This window comes from Daktulosphaira vitifoliae, unplaced genomic scaffold (genome assembly GCF_025091365.1).
Source record: "Daktulosphaira vitifoliae isolate Bord-2020 unplaced genomic scaffold, ASM2509136v1 Scaffold_2, whole genome shotgun sequence".
NCBI classification, from domain to species: Eukaryota; Metazoa; Arthropoda; class Insecta; order Hemiptera; family Phylloxeridae; genus Daktulosphaira; species Daktulosphaira vitifoliae.
Genome location: NW_026099573.1, coordinates 39,912,461 through 39,940,442, shown reverse-complemented (window position 1 = coordinate 39,940,442; position 27,982 = coordinate 39,912,461). Strand labels below are relative to the sequence as shown.

At 27.8% G+C, this 27,982-nt stretch overlaps 1 protein-coding gene across 2 annotated transcripts in view; it reads right to left on the bottom strand.

The window, feature by feature from the left end:
- The window catches only part of LOC126899616 (uncharacterized), a 49,893-nt gene extending 22,567 nt beyond the window's left edge, over positions 1 to 27,326 (bottom strand). The window contains exons 1-2 of one of the 2 annotated variants that reach the window (XM_050674667.1): positions 26,867 to 27,326; positions 14,418 to 14,641 (exon numbers count right to left, since the gene is read on the bottom strand). In XM_050674667.1, coding sequence (XP_050530624.1) covers positions 14,418 to 14,641; positions 26,867 to 26,975 — 333 coding nt within the window. In that variant the 5' untranslated portion in view covers positions 26,976 to 27,326. The remainder of the gene's footprint in view (positions 1 to 14,417; positions 14,642 to 26,866) is intronic. The other variant, XM_050674668.1, reaches the window with a different exon arrangement.
- Between the last annotated feature and the right edge of the window lie 656 nt (positions 27,327 to 27,982).

Here is a 27,982-nt window from a genome sequence, read left to right as displayed (position 1 = left end):
ACCTGATGATGGCGACGTATTAGTATTATAATCAAGGTATAGTTGTTATTTGTTTTTACAATTTATATTATTTGTAATATATTTTAGATTATTAAAACAAAAATGTATAAAGTTTTACTTTATAAACCATTGTCTTGTTAATGGTGTAGTTATATATTAAGTATGTATAGTAATTAATAAGTAATTATGTATATTTAAGTTACCCAATATTATAATTTAGTAAATTACTATACCACTAATCTCTTTACTTTTCTATTTGATATAAAACCAACTTTGTGTTACTTATGTTTTTACTATATTTTAACATATGTATACGTTCGATAAAATATATAAGAACGAAATTTTACTGTATATTATACGACTCGTATTGGTTATATAATAATCATTTATTTTAATTAAAGTGTTATTCCTTTATTTCATCAGTTAACAAAAATAAACCTCGTTTAATAAAAACAAATATAAATTATAAAAACTTCAGTTGAAAATGCGTTGTACATTGATGTGGGTTTAAAAATAGGTCCAATTAACCATGACGACTTACGTCTAAAATTTTTTTGACTTTTTATACAAGTGCTGCGTTAAAAATTAGTTTATTACTTGAATAAAAATGCATTATATAATGACAGACGAGGAGTGACGCACAAGATAATTTAATTGTTGTTTAAGCGCTGATGTTCAGTTGCGCTGTTTGCTGTTGGTTTTCGGATGGGTGACCTTACGGCAACTTTATCATTAATAAAACTTGTCCAATGCTGGCTTCTTGAGCTATAATGTGGTTACGTCAGATCAACAGTCGGTGTATAAAACCTGTCAAATTACTAAACCGGCACTTTACACTTGTGATAAAGGCTAAGGAGATGATGATAATAATACATTATATAGTAAGAATAACAATAATTGCTATACATTAATTATAAAAACGACATTTGGTACAATATATTTGATAAAGTTCTACGATACTCAGTGATTTTGAGTTTACTAACTAATATTATAGTTTTGATGAACGCCTTTAATGAGATTTAAGTAACAGGATGCTTGTTTCATTTTGGACAACCAGTATGTCCACAAAATGTCCATTGCGGACCAAGAGAATAATACTTAAATTACAGTAAACCAAGAATAAGGAATAATTTATTAAAATTGATGGTATTGCCCCTTTTATAAAACTTCAAGATATAATTGAAACCTTCGATAATTTAATGGACGACAATGAGGAGGGAATTGATGAGTTGTCCAATTATATCAAAGTTACCTACTTTCCAAGTATTTATAATTAAGAAACTACATTTCTTATTCGAGGAAAAACCCATGGTTCTTAATGAGTCGTGAAAGCATGAAACTAAAAAAAATATGTGTATATTATACTAGTTATTCGATTTTTTAAAGAATTCAATATTTTTGCAATACACGTTGCCCCGCGACCCGTACCACCTTAGTCAGCCGTCGCCATACTGCGTGTATATGGTAATTCACAAAGGTGTACGTCATATTCTATCTTTGTTGCCAGGTGCTACTATTACTACTTTTGTTGCCGATCTTGTCTTCAACATGATTGGTGTATCTAATCCAACAATTTCTTCAAATACCATCACCGCTGATAGCTGTATCAGACTGGTCTAACTGCGTGTTTTTATTTAACACCATCCATGCTTCTCGGGTCATTATTATCTGATTGTATTGCTGAACCATCTAGTTCTGCTTTATGTAGTTCTGAAGTACAGTCGATTACTACCAATTACCAGTCATATCGTATTTCTAGTTTTAAGGTAAAAATCTCAAACATGGGACCTGCGTCTGTATCTGGTCAAGTTAGTATTGGCTTCTGGCCATTTAATAATGACTCTGATGTAACATCCTCCATTAAAGATACGCGGAGTGAGATTGATGTTCTGAATGACCCTTATCATGTGACTGGTTCTGTTCGTAACCCAATTCAGTTAAAAAATTATTTCACATTTGACAACATGTATGCACGTGCACTACGTGACCACACTACTAAGATTGGGTTGGTTAGTATTGTGTATACTGATATATCTCGTGCTTCTTATACGGATTTCACTCCGTCTGAGTTTTTACCTAAGATCGAGGTAACTGGCACGGTAGTATAAGCTTCACGACACTCTGCCTCTGGTCCACAATTTTCATCTGGGTTGATAGTGCCCAAGAACGCTCCAGCACTTTACATTCGGTAGTTTGACTGACTAACACCGCCAAGAAACAAAGTCCAGCAAGTGCCGCACGTCCGTTGACGACTCGCCGCAAATTTACGTGGAGTCATCTTCTTGCCACCACACGATATGCATCGTCCAATTGAAGCCGCTGAAGTAATATCGTCGACTCAATAAGCCTGTGATCATTTTTCTTTATTTCTGTGGGACATTATTTAGTATTAAATTACTGTTCATAAACATACAAGTGTTCATCACAATACACGACTGAACGCCAAATACTTAACACTTAAAATAACCGTCTAACTTATTGTGTTTCGACACGCCATTCACACCCCATCATCCTGTACCATAATATTCAATACGAATTCGTCTTCGGGCTCCTATCTCCTATACGTACCATATTATTAAAATTCCTATTAATAAGTTTAATAAGACAGTTCGTGACATAGGTTTCATCTTTTCAAAAAGATCTTTCATCTGTAGCTCATATCCATGACCGATGTTGCAAATCTCTAAAGCTTCTTGAGTTCATAAACCGCACATGTCAAAAGTTTAATCAAATTTTGTCTCTAAAACCCCTTTACTGCTCCCTTGTATGTCCTATCCTTTAATACGAAAGTGTTCCTTGGGACCCATTGACTGTTGTTTCTAATTCCACGATTACATGTAGCCAAAAAAAAAATCTACATCTACAAATGTATGTTCTTATATATTCAATATTTTATGCCCCCTCTCCGTGATTATGTTCCTGTGCTATTAGTAGGTTCCCAACTATAGCTGATCGTAGACACACTATAAATCTTATTTTTATTCCGACGATGTAGATTCCCCTTAATTATTATCTCTCATTAATTTTAAAACTTCGTTAAAAATCGCTCGTTTCTTTCTTTATTCCTCTCTATTCAACATCACGATTGCTTAATTCTTCCATAATCCGGTTGATGCATACTACTAATGTTGACACCACCTTCTCATTATATCTCACAAAATATAATTTATTTTATTATAAGTATATGCATTTATGTATTATTGAAACAATTTGTAAATACTACTCTTATACTCGTATTTTTACTATATTAACTATATTACTATATTATATACTATATACTATATTATTAACTATATTATATAATTATTAATATATATTTACTATATTAACGTATATCTACTATAATCAAATTTGTAAATTGGGCTAATCCCAATATTATCAATTATCAAAATATATAATACTTCTAATAATAATATATAATTAGATTTTGCATTTAGTTTTTAAATATAAATATGTATATTTTTAAATTCCTTAAAAACCTTAACTGTCATTCAATGAGAATTATTTAAGCGAATAATTTTTGTTATTAATTAAAAATATATATATATATAATTTTAAAGAAGATTTTAAAATAAATTTCCAAAGGTAGAAAAATAATCACTACGTTACTGAATATGAAAAAATTAGACAAGATAAGTCAAGAATAGTTTAAAATGATAAATTATAGACTAAAAATCATTTATTTATTAAACAAAAATTATTTTAAGTTTTGTAAGTTCCAATAAATTTTTAACAGAGCCCTCTTGACCTCTGAATAACTTTTGCGTTTCGTTTGTTGAAGTATTTTATTGATCTTCGATAAAAAAAAAAAAAAGTTTAATAGAATCCAACATAGTCAAAATAATTGAATCGTCATAAAATGAAAGAGTTTACATTGAATCTATTCTTGACCTGTCATACCATTATACATTATATAGTTTTCAATAAGTAAGGAAACTGATTTCTATGGTTCTCAATGTTTGTAATAATTTATCTGTTTCCTTACATACTGAACACTCTGTATATTATTGTTGCATACATTATCCAGCCAATTGGTATGAACATGCTGAGCTCACAGCTGAAGATAGGCTAGACAAACTAGCACTTTTATTTCTAGCTAAAAAATTACGTTAAAAAACTATCATTTTTTTTCAGACTAAAAACTTTAGAGAAAATTCATATGACCCAAAGCTACCCGGTCGTATCCCATAGCAACGATGCCAAAGCCATGTCGTAAGCTTTAGAGCTTGTTTTATAAAGTATACACGTATAGAAAGTATCAGTTGGTTGGCGGCAAGGAGGCGAAAGAAAATATCGAGATGTGGACAAACCTGAGGCGAGGTTAGGGGAAGACTGATGATTGGTCGAATAAGTTACAACAAGGATCCAAAAGGTCGACGAGATAACGAGACGGTGTGATGAATTGGCGGTCTAAAGGCAATATTGTAAGAGCTTTTTTAAAAATAATGTTTTACGTTATATAAGTAAGTAATTAGTGAAAATCATTGTTAACCTTTTAGTGTTTTAAAACAAAATATTAACCATTTGATAATTTTTGACGAGTAAATATTAATAATTTTACAAGCTAATAATATTAATTAATCAGTGCTATATTACATTATTGTTCACTATCAATGAACCATATTTTTTACATAAAAACATTTCAAAGGTCTAGTAACCAAAGCAGCCGCAACTTAAATTAATAAAAAATTCAGAAGCTTCACTTCAAATTTTTTATGCTATAAGAATTAATGTTAATTTAATATTTTTAAATATAAATTGATGGTAAATCCCAGTTAAATATTTATTATTAATAAATATTACTAGATTTTTCTAAATTTATTCCAACATACACATTTTCGTTTTTGCAAAAAATTATCATTTTTTTACGCCAGACCATCACTTTCGTTAATTTTTATTTAAATTTTGTTAATATGAATATCACTTATTAGGTTTCGGTGCATTGATTTAATATATAATTTTATAAAAAGTATTTTTAAATACAACATGTCTTTCATTTAATGTTATTAAATTTCACAACTAACACACAAATCTTTAATTATGAATTGTTTTTTGAAACAAAAAGTTGAAAAGGAATCTTTGAAGTTTGTGAAATGTACACTTCTACCGTAGGAAATAACTCATCAACTATAATATCCAAGTTTTAATTACAATAATTATCTATTAAGTTAATCATCTGTCAGTACTTCTTTTGTTCAATTTTGGCATACATGTCTGATTGTTTAAACATAACAAACATTTTCATCTAATTAAAGTTTAGTATTACTATACTTTGCTATCAACACTCGGTCATATATTTTTAGACATATTCGCAAAAATTTCGCCATAGTGTCATAGGAGGTCTAAAATTAAAAGTGAATATAATCTAAAATTGAGAATTTTTATTAGTCGACTACAATCAATAGGGTAAATTTACAAGTGAATAATCAGTTAAGAATTTTTTATTTTTTAAATTTTTTTTAATTTATATTTTGACGTAACACTCATAAAGTTATTTATTTGTTATCTAGAAAATTTATTCATAATAAAAATTGAGTTAGAACAAACAATGAGTTATATTATTGTTAAAATTATGATGCATCTTCTTCATTTTCTATCATCCCACGTTCACGTTGAGTGCGTACATTTATTATAATTTTATAGGCCTACTTAGTTTTTGTTGTTATATACAATTTGATATCTGTTATCAGTTCCTTTTAATAAAGAGTTCTAAAAAGTAATGTATTACAAACTAGTTTATTTGTTTAATTTTAACAATAGATTATGTGTTCATATTTAAAAAAAATGGCTAAAAAGAATGAAGACAAGTATGACATTAAATAATTTATAAGAATTAATTTTTCTACATGGAAATTTAGGGTTGAAACTTAACTTGATTATTAGGGTTTTATTGTAAGAGTGAGGTTATGAGTCAAACAGTAACTTATAACGAATAAAAGATGACAAGAAATGTAAATTGTAAATTAATTATAAAATATAATAGTGGATAATCATCTTCAATATATAGTTGGATATTATAAATCATAAGAAATTTGGTATACTTTGATTTAGACTTTGAGCCAAGGTATTGCTAGTCAATTGTATTTGCAAAAGTGACATTAAAAATGTGTTTTGATAATGAATGTAGTCTTGAGTGTCACATTACATCAGATATGATGAAAAAGTAAGACAATTGAAATCATCTGATTCCGATATTGACGAATAAAATGTAGTTTTCATCTGCTACCTACTATTTCAGAGAAATGCAATACTCTGAAATTAATTTTAATTCATTATTGTAAACAATATATATAATATTGATATCATCTAAACTTGTCCTAACTATGCCACATCCATACTCAACCGCGACTCCATTGTGCTACCGTTTTTTATATTGTATTTATTGTACATATTATATAAGTATATATATTTATATAAAAAACTATAATGTGTTGATTTACTAATCTTATTATATAGAATAATGATAAAATGTATTATGTGATGTGTTTTTTTACTTAATACTTGAAGTATTTTTTCTTTATTTTCATTCTTATTTTCTGTCGTAAACATGTCGGTGTAGATTATAATGAAAAGACAGCGAGAGGAATATTTGATAGACTTGTTTTTCCCTTTTAAATCTATAGTAGAAAATATTAAAGTAAATATGAACTTGAATTCTAATTATTTTAAATTTAGTTAGGTATTTAACATTAGACATTTGAAATCAAAATCCTCTAAAAGATTTAAACGATTTCGAAAATACCTTGGCCGACTTTCGGTACAAATTCATCATCTGAATCATCTATTACGGGTGAACTGTCTGACATTTGTAAAATTCAAAAAGAAAAAGAATACTATGATATTGAAAAAATAAAATGAGATCACGATACAGAATCAAAATCACCAATCAGGTTATCATTTCTTAATTATAATAATGTAATATTGATGTTTAAATTTTTAATGAGCCGAAGTCGAATTTCATGGATTGGTAACCGCTACTTAGTGTACCAGCAAATATAATGAATCATTCAATAATGCACTATTGAATCATTAAGTATATAATGAATATTTATGGGCATTTTCTGACTTATAAATTAAATTTTTATTGTTATTTATTTGTACATGTCGAATTAATAAAAGATGTTTGTGATATGCAATTTGATACCTGTTATCAGTTTCTTGTAATAAACTATTCTGTGTTATAGCGTATTACATACGTACAAATTTGTTTTCCTTTATCTAATTTTAATAACAGTTTTAAAGTAACTTATCAACATTTTTGGTACAAAGTATAATAAAGTTAACTTGTTTAAAACTTAACAATACGGGAAAAAGACATAAATTTCTGACTTTTACATAAAATATTATTATAAAATATCAAACTTGTCAAATTGCTGCAAAGAGCTTTGTTGGCTAGTCTGGTAGAAAAAGAAAGTCATAATGAGTAATAATGATTATGTTCTGTTTAAATAAATTTTGATCAAATAACAAACTTTTAGCTAAGTCCCAAGATATTTAAAAAAATCCAATAAAAAACAAATCAAATACTTATGTTTCTATTTTAAAAACTAAATTCATAACTTATTAATAATATTTTCAACGTGAATTTTTAATTTATTAATTAAGAGTTATTTTTACTAAGGAAATAAGTTTGAATAAGGTTATATATTTTAATAAATAGTACATATTCAATTCATAAAAATTAATTTTGAGATAAAGCCATACCGAAAAAAAGTATATTAGTATTACTAACGAGTCAATTTTACTATTCTCTTTGACTGATATCTTTCCCTAAATATCTAAAATTTTATTATTTTACTTAAGAGACGAAAAATATTGTGCTATTATTATATACAGAATTTACTTTATACATTTAAAGTGTGATGATGAGAGACTATAGCCGTCATCATTATTTGAATAATTTAGTAAATGATTAATTAAACAAAAATTATTACTTTTGAGTGATGACAGCAATTTAAAAAGTTATATTGAACAAAATTTATTTTTTCGTGAATATAAATAAATGTTATATTCGAAAAAAATTATAAAGTTAAAGCTTAATATATTTGTAATATTAAATATTAATTAAAAATAGTATTTATCAAATTTAAAAAAAAAATTACTGTACATCAAAAATGATATCAATATAGTATAAAATTTGTAAACATTACAGAAATTTAATAAATTTGAGAATTTCGGATAGTTAGCTTTATACAGTGTTCTATTATATATAAGAATAAATGAAATTGAATAATCAAGAAAAAATTATCTATATGATAGCTCTTGTTGTAAAACAATCAAAAATCAATAGTTGCATTTGAAATTAAAAAAAAATAATAATGCACAAAAATAAACATGTGAATGAGTTTAAACGATGGATAATTAAATATGAAGAGGAATCAATTAAATACTTTGAAACATCTAAAATATTAATTCAACTATATTTTAGTAATAAATATCACAATTTAACACATTGTCGGTAGTGAAGCAAAAAAAGAAAATTAACATTAACTGTCGACAGCAAAATTATTTATTTCTTTCAATTCAAAAAACAAATCTAATATATTAGTTTATTATTGAAAAAACAAGATAAATGACGAGATTTTTTTGAATGATTTTGATTTCGAGTATATTTATAATCGAGAATTCTGACGGAGTACAAATAACGTTCATGATGGCTGGCAAAATCTCAATTGCTTATTTGTTTCCCTCTTTCCCCTAGTCGGTATCACCACCAACGTTGACATGGCAACGGGTTTTACAAGCAGTAGTAGGATTAATAACAATGGTGAGGTTACACGATATGATTATTATTATTTTGTCCTTTTCTAAAAAGGTCTTCCAAAATACGTACTCGTGTGCCACGCGAGCACCAAAAATTAACCGCATATAATATTTTAATATACAGCGCATAAATCTACAAAAACGAACCTGCGTCCTCCAAAAAATTATGCAATCATCAAAACCGACGTTAAATTAAATCATTTCTCTTAATAATGACAAACCTTTCTACAGAATTGTATGAAGTGAAATTGCTTTGAGTATTTCGTGCTTGTAAATTTTCAGCAATACAAAATTGATATTTGGCAATATTTTAAATGACAGTTAAAAAAATTATTCCAAATAAGGTTAAATATATAACATTTACTTTATATGAATTTACACACGTATGTGTACTAAACATGGCTTATCTAAAAAATATTGAAGTATTTTTATTGATTAAAATATAACTTCAAACATGTAAAAGGAAAATTTAATTGTATTGAGACTATATAATAATAAGAGGAATATTGACATTTTCACTAAATTATTTAAGACAGTAAGTTTTGTGTTCATAGCAATAATCTTTGCTCAATCTCTATTCAATATCAATTCACAAATACTAAATAATGTAGCACTCACAAGTTTGATTATTAAAAAAAAAAAATCTTCTTCTTTTTCCTCGCCTAAATTCCAATTACTTGGGGTCGGCCACCCTTATCCTAAATTTCCATTGTTAAAAAAAAATTAAACCCACTAAATTATAATAATCGTACTATAATATAATATATTTTATTTTATTTTTAAATTATAAACGGGTAAAAAAAAACCCTTTAACATAATGCGATAGAATAAATACAATAATTTCTTAGTTTAACATAAATTAAATGAAAAAATACAATTTTAACTAAATACTATCAGATTAATAATAAACAATTAGATATAAACAAATTACAATACACAATTAAGATAATGCATTATAAATATTCAATTTGAAGACGTCACGAGACATATAGAAAAAATCAACAATGTTTAAAATTTTATTAGCTAACAATAGGACCCGAGGAAAATATGATGATGAGCTATAATTAGTGGTACAGAAAGGAACATGAAACAGTTTAATAACTCTAAGGTTTATTTGACTAGTTCTAAAGCCAACCATTGAAAGTAACTCTGGGCAATCTACATAACCATTTAGTAAGTCATATAAAAACATAAGATCACTAACTCTTCTTCTAAGTTTACAAGATGAAATACCTAACTGAGTAGAATGTAAATAATATGAATCCCTAGAAAGACTAATATTCAATTTAAAACAGATAGATTTCGTTTACTTGTATTGGACATTTTCTAATAAATTAATGTAAACAGCATAATTAGGGGACCAAACTAAAGAACCATATATATAATTAATTCACAAGTAAGACATCAGTATCCAATGTCTGTTTTTAATTTGTTTAAAATAACGTTCACTAGTGTTGAAAAAGTGTTTTGTAGACAATAATAGTTAAAAATATGTTAATTATTAATAAATTAGTTTACTTTTCTTCCATTTGAATCTCTAAAAGTAGTCAAATTGGATTTGTTAATACGCTTACCATAGAAATTATAAACTAATAGGGGCACTTTATATAACTGAAGACTAAAAAACCTTACATTGTACTGTATTGTTAAAGAAGCAAACATAGCTGAGAATATGAAAACTGACAAATTCACAAATAAAAAAAAATATGAAGTAAAGGAGAGAATCAATAATACATTAAACTCAAAAATAATTTATTTAAGAATTGAAAAATGAACATGTGTTATCGGTAAAAAATTTAAATTACGGCATTCGACAACAATTCTAAATACATTTATTTTAATGTTTTTGAAGATTAAAAAAAACTATTTAAATGATTTAGAAAATCTGCAAGACGAAGTTTGGATGACCTAAAAAACACTAAGTTAATGTAAGTTTATCAATAAACAACAACGTAGCACATATTGAAATTAAAAAAAATTTCAAGATCAAGATAGAATCGCAAAAAGTATAAATTCAATTTAATTCTGTATAAGTAATTCATTGGTATATGAAGTTAGTTTTTAGTTCTTTTAAAATAACGACCACTATAACACAATGAATCTTAACACACGACTTTTCTTAAAATAACAATAATTATGTATCAAAATTATTTTTGATAAATTTAATTGTATATATTCCTTAATTTATCAGTTATTAGTAACTTTTTTAAATCATAACTGTGTTAACTTTATTTTTTTTAATGACNATTATAAACTAATAGGGGCACTTTATATAACTGAAGACTAAAAAACCTTACATTGTACTGTATTGTTAAAGAAGCAAACATAAATGTTGTCGTAATATGCACAAATGCTTTGCATTACTCATCTTATATTTATGAATGAAAAAATAATAATCTATATTTAATATCGAATGTATACAAACAAATAATAATTATTTATCTGTCATACCATATACACTGCTGTACACTAATTATTCTATATTTATATACATGTAAAATTGATAATTATATACTATGCATCTTATTTTAAAATAATAATCATGTTGTGTTCAATTTAATACAATTAACTGAAAATCACTAAAAGCGCTGACGACAACATCTCATGATGAATGTAATTAAAAATAATATAAAAAGAGGCTGATTTTCTAAGAGAGATCACTTTTGAAGCTCAGAATTCAATTTAGAATTTTATTTGTGTTGTCGTCGGTACATATTAGAGCAACGCTTATTTACATTTCTACGTATAAAACTAATTTATTTATCTTTCCGAAAATTAGGAAGTTTATAAAGCTATCATTAAAAAGAACGTTGGTCATTTAACATTTTGAAATTAAATCACAAAGTAAGTAAATTTATATTAACCCAATTATTTAAAATTAATAATTCGAGTAAAGAACAGTAATGCAATAGTTTGATTTAAAAATAATTTAATTTACTTATTAATAACTAGTTAGTGCTCATATATTTAGGTCATATATTTCGACTGGGTAGCAGAAAGGAGGAGGCCTCCGACACCCCAAGAATGCCTCAGCATATAATACCTATGTAAGAGGAACTTTTATTATTTCTTTTATATCTACTTGTCTTTATTATTCTACACCCTCGGACTCAACAACCCCGATAGAACCTCATTACTCACGAATTGAGCAAATCCGCAAATATCCAAACTTGGTCAAATACCCACATACACCCACTCCATATACGCTTATTTTTATAACTACAATATTTAGATAGCTATAAAATAAAAAATAATCCATTTAAAAAATGACTACCCGTTAGCAACTTTTGATCCTTTAATCGTAAGTTTTAATCATTTTAAAATATTGTCTGGAGGTGAGGCGCAGATAAGACAACATATATAATTAAACATTTTTCGCCCGCACTTTCCTAAATATAAAAATGTTAATAACATTCGAAGTACTGGTCTAAAAGTTGTTATCAACCTGTCATTTTCTTAATTAAATCATTTTTTATTTTATAAGCTGGTTTCATATGTATGTTGCCATTTAAACGACTAAAAAGCACCCTTAGAATTACCTTATAAATAAAAAGGAATGAATTAAAAAGTAATGAACTGATTAACCAAGAAATATATGAAACTAAAATATACTAAAAATAATATAACAATTAATTTTGTTATATGAGAAATTGAGTGGCTAACGTTAAAAGAATCACTCTGTATAATGGTAACTACATTAAGAAAAGGTTTGAAGTATGCTAACATTCGAATATTACACTTTCAATAATATACTTTATGAATCCTGAATCGGCCTCCTAAAATATGTAAAGTAGACTCTGATTAGAACATAAATATATAATCATTAATTATTTAAGAATTATAGTTATACAGTATAATGCTCATTTAACTTCAACTTAGATTTTTATATTATCTCAAGATAAAAATCGATAAAAAACTTACAAGAGATGATGTTGTCAAGATAATTTTGAAGGGATCGCGTTTATCGACTAAATACTAAATGTATTGTTTATATGCTTATTTATAAAACAACATGTGCACTATTATGTAGACCTCTTTTTTTATTTGTGAATAATATGAATTAAAACCAAAATAAAGAAGTACATAAGTAATTTAAAAGTGAATTTTCTGTATTAAGTAAGAAAAATTTCCAGTAGATGTTTTAAATATAACATTCACGTATAAAAAAAACTGATACCTAATATCAAACAAGAATGGCTTGAACACAATTACAAATAACTATTTTATCTTCAAACACCTCACTGTATTTATAACAGTTTATATTTTTTAATAATAGGAGTGCTCAGAAACATATTCTAAAGCTACCACGAATAACAATGTTTATTCTCAAGATGCATCAAATTTGAAACAACTTCTTTAGCGTTTGAACAAGACTAAAAGCCACGTTAATTAGACCAAAATTACGAGTGCACAATCATTTTCTGTAAACAGTGTTTTCAAAAGTTATGGCCTACAACGAGGCAACTTGATGAGTTCAAGTGTTTACTACAACTCTTAAGCCAAAAGGCAATTCTTACAATGGCCCACATTACGTCACCTGCGACCAAAAATTAAAATCTGAATTTTCTGTATAAATGATTTTAATTTTATTAACCGATTAAAATTACCATGAATTTAGTTAATATTTTGGAAGTTGTTGTAATCAGATAATAATAATAAAAAGCATAATTTGTTCTTCCGTGTAGATCATTCATTCTCTGGTATGAGTACATAGCTACATCGGGCGCAATAAGTGTTTTTCAGGAGAACATAACTTTAGAATTAGCGTAATAAAATTATAGTAAAAAAATTAATTAATAAAAAGAAAACGCATGAGCCCAGGTCTGAGACTCTGAGATAACAGATATTAAAAAATATTCAGAATTCAAACATTTTCTTTTAGGTATCCTTTGAATTTCACATATTTACTTATTTACATTTTTTAGCTAAATTATATATTAACATACTAAAATTTCAAAACTAATTTACTTATTTCTACTCTTGACATAATAATCTCAATCTAATAATCTCTCCTTCTACAGTTTATATAAATGAAATATAAAATTTCACATAAGTACTATCTATGGATTTTAAAAATGATAAAATCTATGGAATTTTTCAAGAGATTATAGAATTTTAAGAATATATTTTGCACCACTGTTCATAACATAATATATTATTATGACATGATAATATATCATATTTTAGCATATTATGTGTTAACTGAATATAAGTGTTACAAAAAATCCAGTATTATCATTGTTGGCCATTACAATAAAAATAATAGCATAAATTTATATAAATTAATTATAAAAGGTTAATGGTTTTATGATTTTCGAAATCGCTACTGATCATTATATATTTTAAAATGCTGAGTAATAAAATAATCATCATTCAAATGGTAAGCGAAATATGCACTTAAAAATGTTTTTTGGTAAATACATAAGAAAGGTTAAGTACTGTCTTTGCAGTCATACATTTTTTATTGAACATTATTGAACTGAACTGTTCTTATTGTATTGATTTTGGAACTGTAGGGCGGTATTAATTATGAAGGTGTTTATACAAATCAAACTAACAAATCAAAATACAAATTAAATTCTTACCATACCATCATTATAATATTCTATGTTTTTATAGTATTTTTTGTGATAATGCAATCATTGTATATATACCTTAAAAGCTCCAACAGCGTGTGCTCCATCATAAATATACAGATGATCGTTACAGTCCAATTGTAATCTATCAAAGTGCATCATAAACCTCTGTAATACAGAATGTGTTTGAAATGTAGTTACACAGTCAAGATTTCGCTCGTTTTGTGAATCCAACACTGCACCATCAATTTTTCTATAAACCTGTTGTAGAAAATGTGCTTTGCAAACTGTTTTCATTTCATCTATAAGGAAAAAAATAATTCTTTATTACTATAAACTATTTTTATTCTTTAAATATTTATTTATACAAATGAGTTTCATATGAACAATTATGAAAAGAATTAGAAGGATATAAAACTCATACCACTGGCTAGAAACTTGAAAGACAAAATTAGAGTACATTAAAGGTACTGTATATACAAATGATACTATACATTAAAGTAAAATATACATTTTTGCCTAAGATTTAAATTATTTTAAACATATTCAATGATAAATTAACAAAATTTGTCATTTCAATTGATATATTCTTAAATATAAATTGGTTTGACGATAAAAACAATAATTTTTTAAAAATGCACATCTTTCTAACTACAAGCTGCTTTTATATGAAAGTATGAAAAAGTTTGACAAACAACAATTGTTTTATAACTTTTTAGTGAAAGAAAGTATAAAAATAAACTATTTATAAAATTTAAAAACAGAGAAAAAAAGTACTAGAAAATAAAATTTTTTAGATTTTACTATTTAATTTATTAAGATTAAATTAAGTTAATTTAATCCAATTAACCTTGATTTATAAGTTTTACCTTGAAAACGGTACTTGATTCCAATATAATATAATATAGTAATATCATTCTACAAAGCATCGACATTTTTTCATGAAATCAATGAAATAATATTTATTAAAATCCTTTGATGTTTTTATAATATTATTAATCTAAAAACCTAGTCAATAGAAATAGAGTTAATAAATACTTAGTTTATCATATCGTTGTTGAATTTTTACTATAAAAAATGCAATTATCCAATTTAAGAACCAGATAAATTATTTTCTTCTAGTAGTTAAAAGTAAATTACAGTTTTATTAGACTGACCACGAGCGTCTATAAAGATTTAAAACATTTTAGAATTATTTACTTGTAGACACATCGAATTTAAAACGACTTTTATTCAATAATATTAACTTTGCACTATTAGAAAACATATCGTGCCTTAATACAAAGGTATCAGAATTTGATTTACTTATAACACAAGCAATGACCTAAAATCAAAATAACACAGAAACAAAGCTCAACAAATAAACTGAATACCACCGAATGGTTTCACAAATAACACAACGTATTTAAAATGAATCGAAAACTGCAACGAGTTGCGATTTTGTATTATTTTATAACAGTACCTACCTATTAGTGGCTCTGAAATAATAAGTTTTAATAAAAAAAACAATCTCATTGAATAGCAAAACGAAAATAAAACTGCCTTCCCTAATCTTTTGACAATCATACGTGGCGTATTTCACTTCAATGATCAAATGACCTTAAAATCGATTTAAAAAAAGTATGTGCTTTGATTGGGGTGGAAAAAAATGAAAAATATAACGATGTCATTATTTAGTTCATGCCGTCTTGTTCTGAAAGTATTGATTATCGAACAGCAGCGTGTGATTTTATTTATTATCGTCGTTATTAGACATTTTCTTTGACCCTGCCGTTTTTGACTTTCGCCTCAATCTTAGGGTATGTACATGTTTTATAATAGAGCAACACACACATTTCACTTTTCCACCCGTTGCGCCAGTCTAAATGCACTCGCCCATCCCTTTCCTCCGTCCTATGGACTCTACCGATACCATACGATACGGTCGCTTTTACGAGAGGCTAATGTATTTTCAAGCGGTCACGGGATTTTCAAGTCGATGTGTGTATATATATTTATTATTTACCGCCTCGGTTGCCTCGTGTACACAAGCAAATGCTTGGAGGGGAAGAAAAAAATATCGGAATTCGATCGGGTGCAGTTCAAACACTCAAATATAGTTTCTATATTTTTATTTTTTCTCATAGTAATATTATTTTATATAGTATATCAACGAGAATTTCTCCCTTGGGGACCCTATAAAAGTTTGCTTAAAAGGTTACCCCTAGTATTTCCTTATAAACAGTTAGGTTAGCGTTTAAACGACTATAATTATATACCACGTGTGTAGCAGTTTATTGTATTAAACGCGAAATTGATGGAAGGCGACCAGCAACTAAATCGTTGACTTTTAGAGCTACAAAAAGATTAACTATTTACACAAAAAGGAAAACACATTCAAGTCAATATTAACTGTCGGGACATCCGTTCACTACAATGGAAACGCCATATCGTCATACTGAAGGAATCTGAAAGGAATCGATTTGATCTCCCTGCGTCTGCCGTTTCTGATTTGTATTCATAGCCATCGAACGTATCAAAAATATTACCATAAAACGATTTAAACGTTTTTTTCACCAGTAAATCGGTCAACGGAAAACCAAAAATATAATTTCCTTAGAAATCACCAACGCATTGTGTTCATAAATAATCCAAACACAGTCATGTATATATTGAATTCTAAGCTTCACATATCCTTAAAAAAGTAATGCTTGAGATTTTATAATTCGAAATAAAAATTCTTTATTATTTATTTTATTTAAAAAATAATAGTTTTTATACTTAATTGAATACATAATAAGTATTTATAAGTTATTCGTTAAATAAATATTATTATTAAGTTAAATTGTTCAACTGGATTTCTCTGTTAAACTCATTTATTCAATTTAAAAGATCAAATACCTTGTAAAGACATAAACAAGTTATTTAATTCTACCTAAAACAACAATAAACAATTTTATAGAACTATTTCTTCATTGTGATTTTCGTTTAATGTCTCAAACAAACAGCTTTAATAATCTCCATCATGAGATTTACTTTCAATTCGACAATTCTACAATTGTTTTTCCGTCTTAACTTGATTGAGCATCTGTTACTTTTTTGTTTATGATTTCAGTAAATGGTAGCATTAATTAACTTTGTTTTATACAAGCTTATTTTCACTTATACAAAAGACCTAAAAAGGTCATAAAAATATTTAAATCCGAACTTTTTACAATACCTCTAAAAAAAATTGCTTTGTGCGTTTCAAAGAAACCCTCATGAGATATTCAAGTATGTCGTAATATATGCACAATATCTTTTTAATTTTAACATTCTATTCATATTTAACATACTTACGAAATTCACTTAAAGCTTAAGTGATATTGTCAGTTGACTTTATCAATAGTGAAACAACACTTAGTTATATGATTTTTTAAAGCCAAAAATCTAAATTAAACTTAACTGATAAAATCTCTTATTAATAATCTGATCAATTAGAAAGAAATCTAATGGAGAAAAGTATTCGATTTCATATTAATTGATTTTATTGGTCACAATAACAAAAGATTTTTGTTAAGTCTCGTACAAAATATAGATGAGTTACATTTTTGTAGAAAATGTATTATGGTAAGAAATAAATCCAGAAAAATTAGCGTTTTCTTTTACAAAAATGATAAATACATACATATTTGTATGTGATGCTAAAGTACAACAAATTCATAATTTCAAATTTAAATTTATTTTCAATGACAATAAAATTTTAAAATAAAGATTCTGAAAAGTTCTTTAAAGTGAATTTGATTATTTTGTGTACTAGACCATCAATATTAAAATTATGAAATTAAAATAATTTTAAGATAAAAGTACAAATCGGAAGTATGTATTACATACAATAGCTAATCGAAACCAACAATATGAAATAAACAACAAATGTTATGCAATTTTAAAGTCTAATCCAACAATATAACTTGTAAACACGAACAATAATTAAACAACAAAAACTGAGTAGAAAATAAATAAAACTAAATAATTTAATTATATAAAGTAATTTTTGTTTCAAATTATTAAAGCACTATTGTCACTTATCACTGTTACAAATATAAAACAGTTTGGGAAATATTACAGTTTCCATTGCATCAAGTGATATCCAACTATTCATCACTAAGCTATTTATTTAGAAAATGACCAAAGATTATTTTTTCCCCTCTGATAATATACATAATGTGTTAAATTGTATGCGAAAAACATTGTCGACGTTTTTTGAACAAAATGAAATAGATAATTTTATCAAAACTGTAATTTACTATTATGTTTTAAAATATTTTACATAGTTCTAAAAAAAAAAAAAAAAATAACGGATGTTTATTTTTCTGATACAATTAAAAAAGAGATTATGGTGTGCATATAAGTTAAGAAATATTTCGTTACTGTTTTTAAATGTTAAAAGGCTAACTTCTTTTAAATATTTAAAAACTATAGATGATATTATTTACTTTACTTTTCAATTAGTATACAAAACACGTAAATTTTTAGATAATACATTCATTGCTGGTCTTTGGAAGAAGCTTCATTTACTGATTCGTCAACAAAGTTTCTGAGTTTATTTGCTATAATGTTAAGTGCATGCTTTCTGATCCTTTAGAGTTGTAAATATATGAATATAACTTTTTGTACCGAATGAAAGAACAAACAATTTAATTTTAATAGCTCGCCATAAATTGTATTAAATACTATTGATAATTTACATTTTTTTTATAATATAGCTTATTTTTGAGCTATAGAAAAATTTATAAAACATCCTTATAAGTTGCCGAGTATTCTGATTACAATAGTTACGTGTATTTTTCAACGCGCTGTTCTCATAAATGAACGGTATCACTGATAAAAAACCTCAGTAAAATCAATAAATTTATTGTAAATATATAGCCGACAATCATTTTTTGTAGGTTAAACAAATATTTTTATTAATAAAAATGTATCGAGCAAACAAGTATTTTGTTCCAATAACAAAATATGATTTAACAAAAAAATTGTCCAACGTATTTTCTTTTGGTGTAGTGCGGGTCATGTTAGGTTGGTACCAGCGATGATCATTAGCTAATGATCATCTCGGTGTGACCACAAAATTCACCGCTGACACCCACCGAGTACTTGTCAGCGGCCGGCGATATCATTTTGCCTTTTAGTAGCAGGCAGCGGCTATCAAAAAGTCTCGTGACCACTGACGCTGGTCATCAGCACTGTCTGGACCAGACAATGTTATTTTCAGCGCAGCAGCAGCGAGTAAAACTACACGTGACTGTGTATCATTTTACGCCGTATAGTTTACTATTATTCTTAAAAACTATAATATCAGACTTCAGATGGACAGAGAAACAAATTATAAAATTTCTCAACATTTTTTACAACTTTTAGTATATTGTGATATAGAAGTTGTGTGATACTTTAAACGCCATAAACTTAAAATTATCTTCAGTCGCTAAATATCGTAATGTAATTTCCAACTTTATATAGAATTACTACATTTCTTAACATCGTATCTTGTTTTTTAATCAATGATTCCATTAAATTCAACATCTCTTGAAACTTACTACCAGACACTTCTGGATCATCTTTCAATTCCTCGAGAAGTCTTGAAGATTACCCTTAAATGTTATCTCGGCTGAATCCACGGCCTACACCTACCGTCGTCTCTTTTTATGATTATTAGTAATTCGCCTAAAACTGTTTACACTGAGCTCTCTCATACGTTTCATTCAAAACTTTTTTACTAACATTTTTTCGTTTAATGAGTGACACGGCAGTTGACAAATGAAAACTAAAATTGTCAACCTAGAAGCTAACATTTAGCAACGTATGTAACGGGTTGCTACTACTTGCTGGTTGGGTCACAGCTAGTCGCTGCTTGCTGGTTTTCCTACTAGCTGCCGATATCAGTGTAAGTGCTTAAGGGAAACTAATTAATAAGTAATTGTTTTAAATAACACACCTTTTTGACTTAGATAAAATTAATATTTAACATTTAAAATTAATATAGAAATAAAATAATCAATATGTTATAATCAGAATATTACGAACATATTCATCTTATCTAAGATATTAATCTTCATGTATTCACAGAACAACCAAATACTTGATATGACAATACCTTAGCAATTTTATGAACTTAAAAGTCCAACGTTTTCCGCTAGTACGATTTTGCACGGAATTATTATTTTTATTTTTTTAAACGTTTAATTGTTTTATAATCACTGGCTTGATTCGCAATGGCCGTTCTCCAAATTTTTTCATTTTTGAATTAATTGTCTATACTATAGACAATTAATTATTATATACTATAGACTCTATAANCGATTTTGCACGGAATTATTATTTTTATTTTTTTAAACGTTTAATTGTTTTATAATCACTGGCTTGATTCGCAATGGCCGTTCGTTAATTGTCTATACTATAGACAATTAATTATTATATACTATAGACTCTATAGAATAGAGAAAACTGCGTTCGTTAAAAACAATCAAATTTTCGATTTCATCATTTAATCCTCGATAAAACTTAAGTTAACTATATCAAATCTTACTTCACTAACGTAAATTTATTAAAAAAATTTTCTTTTTCTGTAAAATTTACCATTTGATATACGCTTTTGCGAATAATCCGTATTTTTTATACCTCACACATTTATACTGCTATTAAACAGTTATTATTACTTAAAAATAGCATGCAAATTATTATAAATTTTTTCGAATATAGAAGAAAGTTTAATCAAGTATTATTGGTTTTTTTTATCTAACGTGGAAACACCTAGTATTTTTGAAAAAGTATAACAAAAGCCTCGAAATTAAACTCTTAATGGTATAAGTTGCGTTCAATTAAATTACTTAGATAATGGAATAATGTACTATTATTTCACAGACAATTCATCGTACAATAGTAGTTTAGCTTAAAGATTCAGCAGCTTTCGGTAAAACTTTGGACTCCTAGTAAAAGATATTGAACTAACCAATGACTTAATTTTTAGTTCAATATGAAGAACAGTATTCATTTTTAGAACGGTGTGTAAAAAGTAGACAAAAAATTAGTATTATAAAAAATGAGTAAAACTCATTTAAAGATATCATTTAACTACTTACAACGATAAGATATAAAAAATAAGTTCTCAACACCAATTTTAGGTTAAAACCAGCAGGTTTCGTAAGTTCGAATGAAAATAACCTATTTTATTGATTTTTTTCTGAAAATAAGGAAAATTGGAAATAGCTATAAAAAAAATACTTTTAATTTTTCTTATACAATATTGAAAATAAAAAGGTTACTTTTTTATGTTGATTCTTCAGATTATTGATTTTTTGATTAAATAGATATAAATGAGGTATATTTTTTCTACAGCACACAACTCAAGGTGATTTATTTTTCCCTCGCACAGTTGAACTGTGTTTATTCATTTCTTCCATAATTGTTTTGTTTTATCTCCATTCTCGATTGAAATTATATAAAACTTTACTGGTCAAAGAAGTTTAAAAAAAGTATGAACACTCCGGAACTACGATAAAAAAATTAAACGATTTTTTCGACCGACGACAAAATGGCATGTACAATGTGCTACGCATAACTATTCAACAACCAATAATAAAAATTATATAGCTTAAGATATATATATAAAAAAAAAGCGAATCCCCAAAAGCAAACGGTTTGTGGATAAGTTGTAATATGAAAGTAAAAATAGTAATAATATTTCGCAAAGATTTCAAATATTTTGTACTTCGCGCGATTATTCGCATAAGTTTTACTTATGACTTGATCATGCGTAGATTTTCATACATTAAAATAACGCTATTAATGTTTTAAACAAAGTGCAATAAAACATCGTAGGCGTACTATGATCGTCGACAATGATGACTATGACAATGACAGCCGAAATCCACTTGACACTTTCTCCGAAGTATTTAAATTTGTAGAAAATTGTACATAGATGTATAAATTGTTTCAAAATAAAAAACTCATTGACTTGCTTAAAATCTGCTTAGATGACAACTTAAAAATGAACATAATATTTACAATTGCTATACATAACTACTGAACAGTCATCATGTTTTCGTGCGTATCTGTTTGAGTTTGATTCCATATAGTTGTTCATATAATTATTACATACTTTTACAGTATAAGAAAGGAAGTCAAATATAAATTTTGACAACGGTGACTAGTGGTAAGGTTGTCGTAAACGGCATTTTTTTTATATGTGTTAATAGTTAAGTACCTTTCAGTTTATTAAGATGTTATAATTATATTAATGGTGTTCTGTTATTATACAACCTTGTATTATTGACACTAATTTGTAATTATCACTGTATAAGCGATCAGCACTCACTAGTGAATGTTATATTGTATTATTAACTTTGATTCTTACTGTCGATACTTATCCAAGTGGCTGCAAACGGGCGTAGAACACCCTGTTTCACCACAATGTTTGGCTCTACGACGTCTTGGGTCGGCGGTTCTAATCCTGTACCGTGCCTCTTTTTTTCACACGATTTCCGGTACACTTTTTATAACAAGCCGTCAATCCCCAACGGCCGTGTTAATCTTAAAAAAAATATTCAATGAAATTGTTGTAAATAAGATGCTATTTTCCAATGTGTTGCATACCGTCCCTGACAGTTTTAAAAAAATCCATTGTGAAAAGTTGAGTCTTAACAGATCAATATTAAATTTGCAGATTATGTAACGTGAACAAGCAAAACGAAAGTTTACTCTAATCGTTTCTTCAATTTACAAATGGGATACAAGTTGGACACCATCAAACACGATAAAAAATGTGATTGTTGATACAGTCTGCAAAACCCCGTCCCGTCCCATAACGTTTACATGTGACCGGTTCGATCGTGTCTGCACTGTCTCTGTTGTCCCTTTCCCGACGGCCTTCCGTCTCGCCTTAACTACTATGGTTTTACACGTTTCGCGCCTCTAATCGACAGACGATCGATCTAAGTACATATTTTCTTGTAACCGCCATTTGTAATTTCTAAATACCATTCGCTTGATTAAAAGTCGCCCTATGGTTTTTCATCTCATTAAGTATACACCGCCAAACGTTAATTTCACCTCATCATTTAAAACGATACATCCAGAGTTGTTACGTTTTAAACACTGCTTGTTTAAAACACCAAAAATGTCAAATTTACATTGGTCTTATGGAACGTTTTAAATTTTTTTTTAAAAAAATCCACTCCAATCTATCTCGGCTTCTCTTCTTGACTCATTATACCCACTTCATCATTGTTAATCAGATAAGATTTATTTCCAAATTGTATTTTTTTTATTGAAAACTATTGTCATTTAAAATATAATTTACCTCTCTCCTTTACATTTACAGAAAATTTAATATATATTTCATTACATTTATATTCTGAATACGAATGTACCTATTTTCATTTCCCCTTCTCTTTTCTTCGTTCTGTCAAATATTAACAACTCATCACAAGTATGTAATATTGTAATAGTAGTATTAACTTGACAAAACTTATTTAATCATCTAATTACTTATATTATTGTGTATTAAAAAAAAATATCACAAAATATCTGATCACAATTAAACAATATGTCAATAAAAATATCTGGAAACATTAATAATGTTGATCCCATAATTAAATTTAAAAAGGAATAAAAATACGGGTTAACGTGGTATTAAAAAACACTAGAGATATATTCTAAAAGAAAAAAAGAATACATTTTATTTCAAGAAGAATTACTCTAAGGTAAATCTTAACATAAAGAGTAAATTTAGAATAAGTACTTTTGGTAAAACTGAATCTATATAGAGCAAATTTCGTTTGAGCTGTTATTTTACGGTTGGCGATTGCTCTAGATTCTTGGTAAATTAAAACTTATACATATACAGGGTGTTCAGTAAGTCAGGAAACGGGTTTCTATTGTTCTCATTGTTACAAACAATGATTACAAAAACTGTATGTGGTAATATAACTTTTCGATTGTGTTAGTAAAAAAAAAATCCTTAAAACACTGACACCAATATAAAAAGTAACTCAAAAAAAAAAAAGGAATTAACCTTAAAATCATAAGAGTCTCAACTATTCTAATATCTGTTCAAACAACTACATATATACTGATCTCATTATTTATCTCATATGTTCTTTTAATTTCAATACACTTTTAAATTACAACAGTAGGCAATCCTCTTTTTAATACTAAAAGTATTGCACGTTGCAGTGATAAAAAATTAGGTACAATTGAGTTTTTATTTATAGTTGGAAACTTTGACAAATATTATTCTACAAACGAATTATTAATTGTTAACTCCATTTTATTAAAAAAATTTAATGTAACTATAAGTATTAAGTATTTAAATTAACTATTTTTCATATTGTATTATTATATTACATTATATTTATTCTTAAATATAATTTAAAATATTATAATTAGTTCGAATAAAAAGTTAACTGAAAACAAAAAATTATATTTAAATAAAATATCGCAATACGACATGATATGGTAATTATATTATGACGAAGTTATAATTTTAAAATAAAATATTTGAATTCATGTTTGTCATAATATAATCGTCACTATTATTTATACGAGACAACACTAAAATACCCTGTTCATGTACTCAACAATGCTATCTTTTTAGTATTTAGTAGTATATTCTTTTTTCATTTCAAATAGTCACTACTTCTATCCATAGAAATGGTACATTTTAACTTGTTTCATTATACATTATATTTTTACAAGGACATGATCCTTTTCGATCAAAAACTTAGATAAACATTTAAGAGAAATAGTCAAAAAACTCACACTGTTTAACTACATTGTAGTGTATGCAGTTCGGTCATAAATCAATTAATAATTACTTTTAAAATCCTTCCTCGCCAAAAGAAAATCTATATATTATTTTTGTCATCTTTGTTATTCTCCTATTAATAGTTAAATACATTGTATTAATTTTCGTCTTACTTGTAACAAAACATGTTAATGTCATATATGTAAATGTCAAAATAATCTATGTTCTATTCATCTGTATTGATCTCTGTGTTTCATGCTTATTTATCAATAAACAATCACACTAAGAATTCGACAGTGACGATTTTTGGGGGTAAAAAAATATTATAAAAAACCAGAGCAAACCCTTGCTCCTGGCTGTTCATTCCGTGCTCTGTATTGGGCTGTTCTTTTCGTGGTCCGTATTAAGTTGTGCGAACGTCGTGATTGTCATTGTCGAAATTTTATGTGTTAATTTGTGAACTAAAAATCTGAACTTGTGTATTTATTTATCATTTTCACCGATATCATCACTAAGGATAATTATAACAACCAGAGAATTTACCAGGTAAGTTTTTTTTACATTTTTATCTTATGACCCTCGAATTACATCCCGAATCAAAAGTAACTCTCACTCACATTTTTTTAATCACAACAAATATTATTATTCTGACCTTTTTTTTTTAATATTTTTTTTTAATATTCTTTATTGATATTTTTTGAGTTACAACATGTTGAAATCAAAAAAATTGTTATCGTGGATAGTTAACACCGTTTAGGATGTAAATAAACATTAAACACAATTTGTTTAGTAGAAAAGATACTGTTATTTCACTTCTACTAATACGTGTAATTACTTAAATCTAACTGATACAAACACTAAGGTACTTATTACATTTTATAATAAATGACTGACCGAAAAATACATGAACGCATTTACTTCAAGGTTACGAGACACAAGACGTCCAATACAGAAAATGATTCCTACTAGGCGATCCCTTTCTGTGAGCAAGTGTCTCTATATACAATTCATTAGCTAAATAAAATTAGAATATACGACACATGAGCAAAAACGTTTTTTACTATGTCACAACAATTATACACTACCACATTATATGTACAAACATAGATACTTTCACACAATTCACTATAATATGCAATATTACTGTAAAACTATTAACTGAACACTAACTATACATTAAATCCAATGTAAAATAAATACTCATATGTTTGAAACCTTTAAAGATTAATAAAATGGGTTACAGCTTCGAAGTCTTACTCTTGAATAGCCTTAATTTTGCACACTTTATCCTATCCAGATTATTTTACACGGTTAATTAAGATTGATACTTAAAATAAAAACCTCGAAAATTTAAAAAACAAAACATATTTCATTTCCATATAGTCATTAAAACATGCTATTTATTTATTTATATTTGTTTCTTACAACGCTTCAATAATTAGTACAAACATAAGACTAACTGCGACACAAAATAACAAGATACATAATGTAGAAATTATTGCACACGTGGTAGTTTCTACCGATTAAGGGTAGCCAAACGGTATTTCATATGAAAACATTGACTGAAGTAAGCAATATTGATTAAAACAAATTTAAAATTATTATGATTTTGGATATTAATAAGAAAAACATTACGCCAACGGTAGTAACAAATTCTCAAAGGTTATCGTTACATTTATATTTTTTATATACTCGTCCAGATTTCATTCGATAATAACATTAATGATGAGACTTTTTTCTTAGGCAAAATACTAGGGGGATTACTTACAGAACTTGTTTTTTTCCGCGTAGACCGGTCGCGTTAAGAAGACGGCGATTAACACAGTCACCGTTAACGCGATCAGCATCCACGGTGGCCCCGGTCCACGAGGCCACATGACACCCGACTATTTATTTCCTAACAATAGTCGTTCCCTTCATACCGACATCTCGATTGAGACGATCACCGTATTTAAAAAAACGATAACAATTGTAAATGCCACAGCGACATAAAAAAGAAACACACACACAAAAAAAACGCACAACGAAAATTATTGAACAGCACTACCACTACACTATACGCAAAAACCGGCGAGTCGGATCAAAATTCGCCCGGTCTACACTCACAAGAGCACGTCATCGATGGCGCCGATCAGACGCGCAACGGCACATTGCCGTTTCGAAACTAACGCCGCTAGTACCGTAGCTGATGTCGCTGCCACGCTATACAGCGGTAGAAGGGAATACTTAACCCCCGTGGCACGTCACCCTGNACGTCATCGATGGCGCCGATCAGACGCGCAACGGCACATTGCCGTTTCGAAACTAACGCCGCTAGTACCGTAGCTGATGTCGCCGCCACGCTATACAGCGGTAGAAGGGAATACTTAACCCCCGTGGCACGTCACCCTGCCAACGTGGATACAGCGCACTGTGGTGGTTTGAAGAGTGGCGAGAAACCGATTGAGGGGTAGGGCGGTCTGCTGGTGTTTAGTCTAATGATGCGAAATGCCCCCTCCCCGGTTATATTGATCAGCAGGCCGGCGCGCGGCGTCACAACTTACTGCGCGCGACAGTAGTAAACAGTCGGCACAGTAGTACACGAAAGTACATGAGCGCTGCAATAGCTTTGCGCGTGCGCCACCTACCAATAGTCGCGCAGCTGCATGTCTAGGAGATGAAGTCTTTAGCGCTTGCTACTGTACTCACTCACATACTTAGGGTCCTTCTTACCGAATGAAGGGTTAATTTTTTTAATCCAGTGGTTACGTTAACCCACCAGTCAAGTAAACTGGCCGATAAACCTGCAAGTTATTCCAATATATTTCTTAGATTAACTTATAGCCTACGGGTATCTTTAGGTATCATTGAATTTATAGTTTTCATGTTAGTATAACTATGCATC